Source organism: Euprymna scolopes, chromosome 43 (genome assembly GCF_053919585.1).
Source record: "Euprymna scolopes isolate OS-2025 chromosome 43, ASM5391958v1, whole genome shotgun sequence".
NCBI lineage: Eukaryota > Metazoa > Mollusca > Cephalopoda > Sepiida > Sepiolidae > Euprymna > Euprymna scolopes.
In genome coordinates, this window is record NC_136524.1 from 14,784,385 (window position 1) to 14,798,858 (window position 14,474).

The following is a 14,474-nucleotide window of genomic DNA, read 5'->3' on the forward strand; positions in this document are numbered from 1 at the left end:
CCAATAGAAAGCTATTAGAAAGCTATCTGACAGAGTTCATGTGGAGACAAAAATTCAAAATTCCTTTCGCAGCTCAATATTACCTTCAGATTCCTTCTGCTTCCTGTACACTCTCTTCTCTACTTTCGTATTATCGTCTACTCTTGCAGCAAAACAAAATTTGCCAACCACCACACCCTCTACATTAGAAAAAACATAAAAAAATAATGAAAAAAAAAACAATAGGAAACATAAATAGGACCACTAACCATTGGCAAAATAATTAATAACTAACAAGAAAAAAATTCATAACAATGCCCCCCCCCAGAAAAACAACAATAACCCTCAAATAACAATAAAAATATTTTAATAATTTTTATTAAAAGGCTTCATAAAAAGACATCTACAAAAAAAATTTTCATATCTTGTTTAAATTCTTTTACTTCGTTTTCGTTTTCTTGTTAAAATAAAAGTTTAACCTTATTAGTGGTGTTTTAATTTTCTCCTTAATATCTTAACTATTTTGCGTTATGTGAGTTTTTGGTCTTCATCGCGTTTCTGCATCGGCATATCCCGATTCTTCCCGATATCTGCTCGGAAACACTCGTGAAAGTTCGGAAAAATTGCGGTAACAAAACTACATAAAAAAACTTTTATGCTATTTTTACAGTTTTGTTTCATCATATGAAATTTAAAATAGACATGTGTAAAAGAAAAAGAAATTTTCGTTTCTCCCATTTTTTCATTCTGGTTTGTAGTTGTATATAAAACAAAAATAAATAGATAAAACAGAGTGTTACAAAGCGGGCACAAAATAAAATCAAAAAAATATTTTTATTAAATATCGTAACATGACATAAAACGCTACATCCATCTTTAGAAGCAAGTGTTCACTTTCAGAACATTTAAATGCAAAACACGACAATTCACAAAAGAATGTACCCTCGATATTATAGTCCTAGAATGAATATTTTCTTGCTTTCCTTGTGGCAGACTGGCAGACTTGCTTTCCTTGTGTCATACTGTGGTAGCAATCATGTCAAGAGTAATACCTGTTGTTTGCATGTACTTCTGAGCTACGTTTATTTCTTGTAAACCGTCATTCCAGAATAACAAGAATGCAATGAAAGAAAAGTCACATATAGCTGATAACAGATTGTGTAGAGCACCTCTTGTCTCGTTGCTTTCTTCGACATCACACAGAGATTCAATAGCTCTCACAGACTGGTTAAACCTCTGTATCGCCGGCTTCTCTGCATCCGCATGTTCACTCTAGCGATTTGTGCACAATTTCTTTACTGTAAGATCTGTGTACTTTACTAACACATCCCAGCGATGAGTTGACAGAGCAAAAAAGCGTACAACGCCTCAAGACTTCCAAAAATGTTACATAATGTTAGAGGGGTTGTTAGAAAACTAATGTTTTCCACGAAGGTTCAAAGAATGATTAGAACAAGGTAATAAAACCGGCCCTTGGATTAATGTCCTTGATTTTTTTTGCACACCAATGTGGATTCCGACCATGCTTACAGCATTGTCGTACCCTTGACCGCAACATAACTTAATATCTAGTCCTTCGTTTTCTAATTTCTCGAGGATCTCATAAGTCAACGCACTAGCTGTTTTATCTTTCAAATGTAAAAATCCCAGGAATTACTCCTGAACTTCAACTGCACCATCGCTGATATGTACATATCTAATTACTGTTGACATTTGATCTGCATGCGAAACGTCTGGTGTGCTTATCAAAAAGTATACCAAAGTACTTTGCATTCTTGATGTCAACAACGAGTTTTCTAATCACATGTTTTTCTAAAAGAGAAATAAACTCAATCTGTGTTCCAGGTGACATGTATGAACATATTAGCTGAGTGTCCGTGCTTTGCTGGAGGCCTTTTACACTACGTCGTAGTGAGATAACAATTTAACCTTTGTTTTACTAGGACATATTCTCGCGATGCCTTCTAAAAAGCAAGTTCTGTCCAAAATTATGTGCAGAATGTCTCTGAACTTCCTTTTCTCTTTCTCCATAAGAGAAATGTGCGCTGCATCAATAGTTTTTTGGAGCTGAAGTCCTGAAGCCAACGTTTTCCACTTCTCCCAGCACGACAAATGATCCTTTAATTGTTCATGCTCAATAATTTTGGGATTTAGCTTCCAACAGGCTTCAAAAGCAGTGACGAAAGTAGACGTTCCAGGTTCCTTGTCATCTTTGGCAAACAGCTGACAGGGGAGTTATAACTCCCCGTCACGCAGCGAGTAGCCATTCAGGATCGTAGTACGCTGGTTCCATTTGATAATGAGGAATAAAACCAGGTTAGAAAAAGTTGTCACAATTCATCTTTAACCTTTGCACCTGGCCTTTTAACCGATTTGAAAGACCCTGCTTATTCTGGAATGGCTCGCTTCTTCTTTTGATATCAATTCTGACACTATCAGGCACAGGAATTTGCCACGATGACCCATTACATCGACTACATTACAACCGAGCAAGAACGTGATGCGCCACTAACAGATTTTATGTCAACTTTGACAATTCCACTAGAAAAGACACCAGTCCCATTCTCAGACAAGCTCATTTGGTGCAATAGATCTGTTGCACATCCACGACCTTACCTACCTTGATTGTGTCGGAAGCGCATTTTTTTGGCATTTCCACAATCTCACACACCCCGGTAAGTGCACAATGGTCAAGTTCATTGCAGCTTACTTCTGGCCCAGTATGAACGTTGACATACGCAAAATGGACTCAGGCATGTATTTCTTGCCAGACTACAAAAGTACATCACCATACCAAATCCACTCCAGGCAACTTCTCTGTACCTGACGCTTGTCTTTCACATGTTCACCTGCAGGTCCACTGCCGCCTTCCGCTGGTCATCGCTATATGCTCACCATAGTAGACCGTTTTACACGTTGGCCTGCAGCCATTTCTTTGCACGACATTTCAACAGAAGTCATAGCCAATGTATTTGTAGAGAACTGGATCTCTAACTTTAGTGTACTCACCACTGTTACCACCGACAAAAGTTCTCAGTTTACGTCACACACCTTCCGAGAATTTTGCAAATCTTTCGAAATTTCCTACATTTCAACCACTACCTATCATCCTTCTGCTAACAGGATGGTAGAATGCTTTCATCGTCGACTAAAAGCTGCACTAGCTGCTCAACCTGAACTGCATCGCTGGAGTGAACATTTACCGCTCGTTCTTCTAGGACTCTGGTCCATTATTAAAGAAGACTTGAATGCTACACCAGCAGAGATGGTTTTTGAAACTCGCAATGTCTCGAGTGATGTATACGCCACCGCGCTCTGCCACTTCCAAACCATACTATCAACTTGATCTCCATTCATGCAAGTACGTCTTTGTCCGCATTGACTTGATATGACAACTTCTCCAGCCACTCTACGATGGACCATATCTCGTTTTAGAACGTTCTGAGAAGTATTTTGTCATTGACCGCAATGATAAGCGTGACATGATCACAATAGATTGCGTTAAACCCACCTTCTTGGAAAGCTTGTATGATTCTTATTTTCCTTTTGCCAGTTTTTCAGATTCAGAACCAATAATCATACCAAGCTCTGACCCGATCATCACACCAGATTCAGACGTCGTCATTACACCTGCTGCTTCCACACCAAGTAATGAACCAGACATACACTCCAAAGACCTTGAACCTGCATCTACACCTGCAACACGCATGACTCGAAGTGGTCGTCATGTAATATTTCCATGCAAATATGCAGACTTCGGCACAATTTTTTTTCTCTTTCTTCTTCATTCCAATACTCTTGGTCCACATACATCTGCTTGCTCTTTTCCATTTTTTTTCTTTCCTTTTAACTTCCAGCTATCTAGGGGAGGGGATATTATAGTGAGCCGTTTATACCTACAAATTTGCTTTGTCTAGATCAAAAACACAGACACAAAACAAGCTGTGTGCATGCACGCACATGGAGTGGAGCATGTGCAAACATCACATAACTTTGATACGCATGCATTTCCTGTGACCTCTAACATAGCCTTCTGTTTTCCCTTGACTTTTCCCTCTTTTTCGCTTGACACCAAGCAGTGCACACATATAAACCCACACACTTCATAAGCATGCACTCAAAGAGCAGCAAACAGAAATGTGAGGTGGGTTTGCATATTTTTTGTATAAACATTGTTACCTGCAAGATGCTTACACGTAGAGCTAATACAGTATGAACAATCCAAGACTGTTATATTTAAGCTATATATCGCTCATGTAAAATATGAACTATAACCTCTATTTGCTCACTCTTCCACAGAGGTCAACACGTACAAGCCACTATCACACGTCCTTGCATGACTACCAAATTATTGCAGCAATGTATGAATTTTGCTTTGTTTTGTTTTTGTTTAAATAAATAATGTAGTTTTATATATATGCTGGTATAATGGTTTTCCTTATTACTAAGTTGTGAACATTCTTTACATGGCCTTCCAACAGATGTGTATTTTGCCACTAATAAAACTTATGTTCTTATCCTGTATGTGTTTCCGTCTTACTACTAAAACCCAGCCGATAACTTTACACTTAAATTAAAAGGTTAATTTAAAGTAAATAACCACATCTGAATATGTGAAATAATAGCGTGAATTAATTTTAGCCATGTAAAGTTTGCGAAGCATTTATAATATAAACAGACTTGTAAACTAAAAAATCTAATTGGCTACTCATAAACAAAATGAGACGAAATCTTTTTCTAAAGCATCTATTTAGTAAAAACGAATTACTGTCTTGTAATTATTATTACAAAAATAAAATATAATTAATAATGATGTGTCACTGTAACTTTATTCTGAAATAAAATATAAATAAAAATTATTTTTCACTGTAAATGAAATAAATGTAAACAGCAAGGAAAATATGAATCTCCAATTTTTTTCTGGTAAAACAGCATGAAAAATAATCAATAAACCAAGTAATTTGTTTCCTAGTGATGTTAGTAAGATATTAACGAAAATAGTATTGGTAATAATTTTAATGAAGTGCGGGTTGAAAGTCCGATAACTCTTGTATCTCTATTACCTCCCTTTCCCTGTACATATCCCATAACCCCTTTTTTGTTCGTTCTCTTAATAAAGAGTTCTTCTCATCAGTCAACACGTGCGTTTATTTTCCTCCTTTGAATTCCTGTTCATTTTTATCTCTATTCCACTAAAATGCACCACTCAACAGGTTATGGGCCCATGCACATCTTCGGTTCGGTGTGCGGTGTGCTACACCTACTCCAACACAAGAGGGAAACTGGACCCAAAATGTCAGAGAGGGATATTTATCGGATACGACAGAAACAGCCTAGCATACCTAATCTACCACCCTGAAAGTGGGAAAGTGTATAAACACAGACAAGTAAAATTCATCAACAACTCTGACGTACAACAAAACCAAACTTCTCCACCAAGCAATAATGACGAGGACTTCCTCCAAAGAGATTTGACAAAAAAATCTAAAACCGAAAGAAGACCGAGAACAGTCTAATGAACCACTCAATATCATAGAAGAAAGCAGTTATACACGGAGATACCCAGAACGGGAACAAAAGATTCCCAGCTACTTAGAGGACTATGTAACGACAGTTCAAGACGAGAGTGGTCACACACTTGTCAATCTCAACTACTGCTACAAAGTCGCACATGGTTTACCACACACCTATAAAGCAGTTACGACCTCCCCAGTGGCACACCGTTGGATCAAAGCAATGCAGGAGGAGATCAATTCCCTGAAAGAAAACGACGTGTACAAGCTGACACTTCTACCCAAAGGCAAAACAACAATCAGCGGTAGATGGGTATATAAAATTAAAGAAAACCCTGACGGATCCCCGAAATACAAAGCAAGATTTGTTGCAAAGGGTTACAACCAAACCAAGGGGGTAGATTATACAGAGACTTTCTCCCCAACAGCTGACATCACATCAATCCGCATACTAATGCAAGTAGCTATCCAATACGATCTCATCGTACATCAAATGGACATCAAAACGGCGTACTTCCATGCTCCAATTGACCATGAGATTTACATGGAGCAACCAGAGGAATTTGAAGTGAGATGGAAAACGAGCGAGAAACCAGTCTGTATGTTAAACAAATCCCTATATGGACTGAAACAATCGGGCAGAAATTAGAATCAAACCCTGCACGACCACCTCACCAAAAATGGTTTCATTCAGAATAGAGTGGATCATTGCATCTACATGCGACACAACAGCAAGGAACGAATCACTGTCATCTCATGGTTCAACGATTTAATTATCGCAGCCAATAATAATGATTCGCTCAACACTACCAAGCAGATGTTGATGTCCGAATTTCAGATGAAGGACCTTGGAAAACTCCGGCATTTCCTAGGAATAGACTTCGACATAACTCAAAGTCGTATACTGATGAGCCAGGAACGGTACGTTACAAAAATACTGGAAAGGTTCGATATGACCAATTGCAAACCCAGAACAACTCCATGTGAACTAAAGTGTGATCTAACCGAAAATGACTCTGACTTCATCGACCCCAGAAAATACCGTGAAGTCGTCGGCAGCCTAATCTTGTAGAAAAAAAATGGAGGCTACTTACGGATGGGTGTCGCTGTCCGTCGGGGGGGGGGACGAATGAACCAGCATGAGCAGATCTGTCTCACCGCCTAAATAAACAAAGGGAGTGGTGGGAGGCTTGTTCCTATTGGTTATAAAAGGCAACCTACAACCATTCCCATTAATTCTTCTTCTTCTTCTTCTCTTGTCACTTCGCTGAGTAAGTTTATGCGAGCAAGGCTAGAGTTTTGATTCCTTTTTCTTTTGATCTGTTACTTGTCCCCATTGGTTAGGGGCACTGAGAGCATTCTTTGCAACCCCTAACGACAGTGAACTACCGGATCCTGGACTTTTTCCAACATCCTGCAAAGAGTGTCCAATAACCCTTTCCTCCCCATTGACCCAATGGATGCCACTAGGGATAAGATATTATCAGAAAAGGAAAATTTGTCACACAGGATTCTGCATCGCATATCTGCCTGTTCTGGACGCATGGGCTCTTTGGCATACTCCACCTTTAGGGGGCAAATTCTGGTTGATGTCGAGGAGTTGGAGGTATGTGTGGGTCAGTTGGACCGCCTGGATGGAAGGGCCCCTGATGAGAGCGAGGACGATTGGTTGAGGCAGAAGGTGGAATACCTTAATGCCGTGGAGGACCTAGACAATTTCCGCAAATCATCTCTGCCTGGTCCCAGTGATGGATCTGTTCCCCAGTTGTTTGGAGCGTCTTCTGCGTCGGGTAGGACTGCCGCCTCCTTCGTTGTCAAGCCTCCTCAGCTCCAAATCACGGGGCCTACCTTCAGTGGGCAGGAGGTGGCAGCTGATCCCCTAAGCTTTTGGAATTTTCTTACTCGTTTTGAGAACTGTGTATTTGATATGGCCAGCGATGCAGACAGACTCAACTTTCTGAAATGTTGTCTCTCTGGTGAAGCCCTACGGCTTGTCAAACATTTCAGCTGCACTAACTCGAATTATACTCGAGCCTTATCTATTCTTAAGCGTGAATATTTGGATCTCGACAGTACCGTGGACCATATCTTTGAGGACATCCTGAACTTCTCACCAAAAAGGAATGCTCCCCTCTCGGAATTGGGGGATTTTATCTCCAGGACAGCTTCCATGCTTGAGGAATTGGGAAACTTTTTTTCTTGCGATTTTTCGGTGGACACTTCTAGCGGGGCTAGGCTCATGAGCAAAATACTCTTCAGAAAGTTCCCTGATGACCTGAAGGGGGAATTGATGGCACTCGCAGATAGAAGAGTACCGCCTCTATCAGCTCTATTTGGGCTCACTGGTGAAGCTATTAAGCGGATGCAAATCAAGGGGCGTTCTAGTTCATCGCTGCCACCACCAAATGTTACAGGCTGCTGTGCGACACGGAAACCCAATCAATGGACTTCTGCTACTTCATCATTTGGGGCGGACGTTATAGGCGCTGACTCAGCCGGTTACTCTCACTCCCTTCCACCCATCTTGTCTGTTACCTTCTCGTACGGAGCGAGTGAAGTTTCTGTGAATTGCCTTTTGGATACAGGCAGTGGGCGGACATATCTGTCTTCTCGTATTCTGGGATATCTGTGTCCGGATGAGCCCGTTGGAGCCCAGTGTCAACTTAAGCTGTCTACCTTTCTTGGGAAGTGTCTACAACAATTTACGGAGGTAGTATTGGAGACCGACTTGGGCGCAGGAGACATGGTGGGGTGTCCGGTTTTGGTGTCTGGCACTCTCGATTTATCGATTCGGTTGCGGAATTTATCATCGATATTGCGCACCTAAGAAACATGGGCTGCTCACTGGCCGGCCAGTTCGAGGAGGGAACTGATTTAATAACTATCGAGGGTGTGATTGGCCTGGACCTGATTCAGCACCTAGACCCCTTTAAACTGGTTCCGTGTTTGGGAGGTTGGGCCTTCTCGGTCCCGTCTGGATTAGTCCCGTTCGGAGATCTCGACTCCTTCATTTCAGATAATATACCCTCTCGTGATACGACTCATCTGTCCTTTAATACTATAATGGAGCATACTCCGCAGGTCGAGGCCTCCCATCTGTGTTTTGTGTTGGAGGCTCGACCTACCTACTTTGACCCCTTTGCTTTCCTGACAGTGCTGTCCAAAGAGGACTGGAACAGATAGTGAGCCTGGAGTCCTTAGGAATACCTGACCAAGAGGGGTTCTCTGCATATGATCAGGAATTAATACAACGGTTTGAGGAGACTGTGGAACTACACGATGGTAAATACTATGTGGAGCTCCCCTGGCATCAGGATAGATTAGAAAAGGTGCCCTCCAACCACGCAGCATCATTGCGCATCCTGGACCGAGTAGCCTCGAACTTAACAAGGAAAAACCGATATGCCGAATATTTGGAGGTATTCAGGCAACAGCAGAGAGAGGGTATCATTGAGGAAATTTTTGTTTCCCCTCAGGAGTTTGATCAATACATTTGGATACCGCATAGACCTGTTTTTAAGATGGATCCAACGACGACAACTAAAATTAGACCAGTTTTCAACTGCAGTTTGAAGACTGGAGGCGGACTGTCCCTAAACGAAGCGGCTTATTCGGGTGTCAATCTCACTGGGGACATTTTAAAACTGCTGTTGGCCTTTAGAACAAACCATTACATTCTGTTAGCAGACATCCGTCATGCATTTCTGACGATTCATCTTAAATCGGAGGCTGACAAGAACCGGTTTTGCTTCTTTCTGAGGGAAGGAAGTTTCCTGCGTTGTTTCCGGTATACCACCCTTAGTTTTGGTTTTACCTCCAGCCCGTTTATATTGGGATGTATCTTGAAGTTGCACGCGGCCAAATACCCACTGGATGCCTGCCGCCAGATGATGGCGGAAAAGTTTTATGTGGACAATCTTGTCGCTTCTGTGGCTGACCGGAACGATCTGTTTTCATTGTACTCCCTTGTTCGGGAATGCTTACAGGAGGGAGGTTTCATCATTCAGTCTTGCAATACCAATTGCGAGACCCTCCGTGCCAGAATGGAGAAGGACAGCATGTTGAGCACCCATGGAGAGCAGTGGGAGAAGGTCCTCGGGTATCGCTACTCCCCGCTTACCGAAGAATTGTTCGTACCTCATACTGAATGTGATGCAAACGCATCAAGCAAAAGGAGCATCCTTTCGGAAACAGCTAAGGTGTTTGACCCACTGTCTCTCTATTTGCCTGTCACTATCAGGAGTCGTATACTTATCAGAGCTATGTGGAAAGGTGGTATGGGCTGGGACGATATCGCCTCTCCTGCCATCCAGAGTGTCTGGAGAGAACTTGCCGGGGAACTTTCAAGGTTGGGTGACCTACACTTCGACCGAAGGACCATAGTACCAGAGCTGCCCGGGGAGATGCACATCTTTTGCGACGCCTCCAAGGATGCCTATGGGATGGCTGTTTACATCGTACAGGGTGGTTCGCAAAGGCCATGAAGGACAAAACTTTGCTGGTTTTGGAACTGATGGCGGTCTTTATTGCCTTCAAGTGTCTCCCCTCGATTTTAGACAACTGTGAGGGGGTCATACCAACCAACTTGTGTGTGGCCACAGACGCTCAGGTTGTGCTGTCTTGGCTCCTCTCCCAAACCATGGCTTCCAACAACATTTTCGCCAGGAATCGATTAAGGGATGTGCTAATGATGAAAACTGAGTTAGAGACTTGCTATGGATTGCAAACCTTCTTTAAATACGTGAACACTGAGTCAAACCCTGCCGATTTGATAACGAGAGGCATATCCTTAAGGAGGTTTCGTTCCTGCCTAGACTTTTGGCGTGTAGGCCCTTCTTGGCTTGGCGGTGGGATCTCTCAGTGGCCGGAGCTGGATCTGCCTTGCTTAAGTGGGATGTGTCAGCAGATAGCCCAAACTCCGGCAAATTGTTCTATCTCTCGCGAGCCGGGATGTGCTTCTGTCATATCCTTTGATCGTTTTTCATCCTTCTCCCGTTTATTGAGGGTCACATCCTTGGTTTTTAAGTTCTTAGCTATCAGACTTCACCGTCAGTGGGACTGCGAATCCAGGGCAGCTACCTACTTAATGAGGACTATGCAGCAGCAAGGATTCCCTGCGGAACTTGAATACCTAAGGAGGCCTGACGGGGATCACCCGCCGGCTAGGGTTCACGACTTAAACCTTTACCTGGATCATGATGGGCTGATTCGTTCGAAGGGTAGGATCGACTCTTCCTTACACTACGATTATGAAGTTAAGAACCCCGTCTTGATATCAAAACAGCACCCTGTGACACGGCTCATAATCATGGACTGCCATAAGGGGTGTTGCCACCTGGGGACCGGATCAACCCTGGCTGAACTAAGGCGGCGCGGTTACTGGGTACCCCAGGGAAGGCAAGCTGTTAACCTAATATTAGCTGAATGTTCGACGTGTAAACGTTATAACTCTAGGCCATCACCGCCGAAAGCTTCTGCTGACCTGCCTTCACATCGGACTGACTTCTGTACCCCATACCAACACACCGGGATCGATTTTACCGGCCATCTGTGGGTGTGGGATGGGAAAAGAAATATAAAAATGTATCTGTTATTGTTTACTTGTCTGAACATCAGGGCCGTCCACATAGAAGTGGTACCAAATATGAGCGTCTCCTCCTTCCTACAAGCTCTGATCCGTTTCACAAACCAGAACGGTGTCCCTGAGGCCTTATATAGCGATAATGCTAAAACTTTCAAGGGAGGAGGGCGACTCTTCAACCGGCTTGTGCTCTGCAAGGATTACCAGGACAGATATGGTCCTAGCAACATGAAACTGAAGACTATTCCGCCCTTTTCCCCTTGGTATGGAGGGGCATGGGAAAGGTGTATTCGAACTATAAAAAACTGCCTGTATAAAGTTGTTGGCAGAGAAAAATTGAACTATTTCTCTTTACTTACCATCATTTCCGACATACAGAGGTCGGTCAACAACTGACCTCTTACTTACATATCGTCGGCTGACAAGGATGTGACTGCCATTACACCCAATATGTTCCTCAGACCTAATAAGTGCCCTGGATTATTATTCAGGTTGGATGAAGAGGCTCCTTCGGTTCCTCTCGGCCGATCCGAGCTGATCCGTACTCTGCAGCTTAGAGACCAATGCCTGAGTAGATTCAACGAGCTCTGGTACAAGGAATACTTTCTGGAGTTAGGAAGAAAGGCCCCTGCGCCATCTCGCCCCCAATCGGGAGATCGGCTTCGGAAGGATGATGTCGTTCTTATAAAAAGCCCTCTGAAGCCCAGGCCCTTTTGGGCGTTAGGTACTGTTACCGAGCTCATCCAAGGCAACGACAACGTCGTTAGAGCGGCTCGAGTCAGAAGGGCTAATGGTCTGGTAGAAGTACATTCTCTAAAACACCTGTATCCCCTCGAAATCTCTTTGAACTCCCGCCGCTGTCCTGTTGATGCTTCTCTGGAGGAAGAGCCTGATTCGCCATTGGTAGCTGAGGCTGAAACCTGGTTGTGCCCTAGCTGCAATCATCCTCAGAACCTAGCCATGATCGCCTGTGACGCATGCGACAGGTGGTACCACTTCAGATGTGTGGGAATCGACCAAGAACCTCCAGAAAACAAAAGTGGTACTGCCCTGAGTGTGATCCCCAGAGAAGGCGTAGAGGCAGGCCGAGTCTGCTTCCTGCATAATGAATCGTGCCTTGGACCCCATTTTTCCCCTTTTTTTCTTTTTCTTTTTTTTTCCTTTTGTTGGGGGTGTGTAGAAAAAAAATGGAGGCTACTTACGGATAGGTGTCGCTGTCCGTCGGGGGGGGGGGATGAACCAGCATGAGCAGATCTGTCTCACCGCCTAAATAGATTAAGGGAGTGGTGGGAGGCTTGTTCCTATTGGTTATAAAAGGCAACCTACAACCATTCCCATTAATTCTTCTTCTTCTTCTTCTTCTTCTTCTCTTGTCACTTCGCTGAGTAAGTTTACGCGAGCTAGGCTAGAGTTTTGATTCCTTTTTCTTTTGATCTGTTACTTGTCCCCATTGGTTAGGGGCGCAGAGAGCATTCTTTGCAACCCCTGACGACAGTGAACTACCGGATCCTGGACTTTTCTAACAATCTACCTGATGATCTGTACCAGACCAGATATAAGCTATATCGTCGGCAAGTTGTCCCAACACTTATCAAAACCGCATGAGCAGCACTGGACGGCAGCCAAACATGTACTGAGGTACATAAAACGTACTATGCAACACCAACTATGCTATACAAAATCAAACGATCAACTCCAGTTATTTGCGTACAGCGATGCCGATTGGGCATGAAACCAATACGACAGACACAGTATATCGGGATACTGTTTCAGCTTAACAAAAGGCGGTCCACCCATTTCCTGGAAGTCGAAAAGACAACCCACGGTAGCGTTATCCACATGCAAAGCCGAATATGTGGCATTAGCAAAAATAACCCAAGAAGGTATGTACCTCACACAATTACTAAAAGAAATGGACTGGTATAAGGAATACACACCCATTAAAATATTCGAGGACAGTCAAAGCGCTATAGCACTTTCTAGGGAACCAGTGCTCTGACAAAGATGCAAACACATAGACATAAAATATCATTTCATCAGGGACGCTTTGAACAACGGCAACATAAAAATTATCTATTGCCACACAACAGACATGCTCGCAGACATCATGACCAAACCCCCAACCCGAGCAAAACTAGAAAAATTCAAACCACTTTTATTCGGACTTTAAATTCGTCTTTTTGCCGATATGATGCTCTTATATATATGCATATTCTTTTTTTATAAACACAAAAAAAAAAAAAAAAAAAAAAACGCTCACACTCTAAGAGCAAGCGGGGGTGTTACACTCTAAGAGCAAGCGGGGGGGGGTGTTACACTGTTACACTCTAAGAGCAAGCGGGGGTGTTGAAAGTCCGATAACTCTTATACCTCCCTTTCCCTGTACATATCCCATAACCCCTTTTTTGTTCTTTCCCTTAATAAAGAGTTCTTCTCATCAGTCAACACGTGTGTTTATTTCCCTCCTTTGAATTCCTGTTCATTTTTATCTCTATTCCACTAAAATGCACCACTCAACAGTGCGAATCAAAATTTTTATTTATTTATTTACTTTTCGAGGTATTTGACATGTATGTAATGATTCTACTCAGGAAGCCAGTATTTGTTTGCCGGAATGTTAAACGTTATTTTTGTTTTCACTCCAACCACCAGAAACCTTTTTTGAAATTAACATTTCTTCCGATATTTTAAAGGGCAGTCTTGCAGTTGAATATTAGTTTTAAAATAAAATAAAATTTAGTTTAAAAATAAAAATTATTAAAGTTTTAAAATAAAAAAAAAAAATGTAATTAATATAAAATATATTATATAATTAGGTGCTTGTACAGTTTAGTCCAGACAGAAAATGAAAATACCGAAAAAAGTTTAAATAGTATGTATCCGTTATACAAACGAAGTTCTTCGACAAAAAAAAAAAAAAAAAAAAAAATCTTTTTACATCAAGTAGTTTTTTTTTTCATAGCCGGGGGGAAAAAACACGTTTTTAGGAGAGCGCGTTGAAGGCGGCTATCTTGGATTAAAAAAAAAAATGGTTTGAATTTTAGAAATGCCAAAGAGAGATAACTCCAGTTAAAGCGCTGACACCCCTTCCTATCTTTAATATTAGCTTTTCTTCCTAAAAATCGAACATTTTGCTCGATATCATAACAAATTGTTTTTTCGCTGTAAAAAAACAAAAACAAAGAAAAACTACTTGATGAAATTAAGTGAAATTATTTTCGGAGAACTTCGTTCTATAACGGATGCATACAATTTAAACTTTTTTCAACATTTTCATTTTTAATGTCTTGACCAAACTGTACAAGTACCTATAATTAATATAAAAAAAATATGAAAATTTGTTCCATTTCCATCTAATGAAAGGAGTTGTGGAGACGGCGTGAGCAAGGACACGCATTTCC

General features: G+C 42.0%; 3 protein-coding genes across 3 annotated transcripts in view; 2 read left to right on the forward strand and 1 right to left on the reverse strand.

Annotated features, from left to right (window-relative positions):
• LOC145268201 (uncharacterized) overlaps window positions 1-14,474 on the reverse strand; it is a 476,340-nt gene that overhangs the window by 368,099 nt on the left and 93,767 nt on the right. The window lies entirely within an intron of this gene.
• On the forward strand, window positions 9,014-9,976 carry LOC145268393 (uncharacterized). The gene has a single exon (XM_080123950.1). The coding sequence runs from the start codon at window positions 9,014-9,016 to the stop codon at window positions 9,974-9,976; it is 963 nt and encodes a 320-aa protein (XP_079980076.1).
• LOC145268394 (uncharacterized) lies at window positions 10,132-11,469 on the forward strand. Its single transcript, XM_080123952.1, has one exon. It carries the CDS (start codon window positions 10,132-10,134, stop codon window positions 11,467-11,469), a length of 1,338 nt encoding a protein of 445 aa, XP_079980078.1.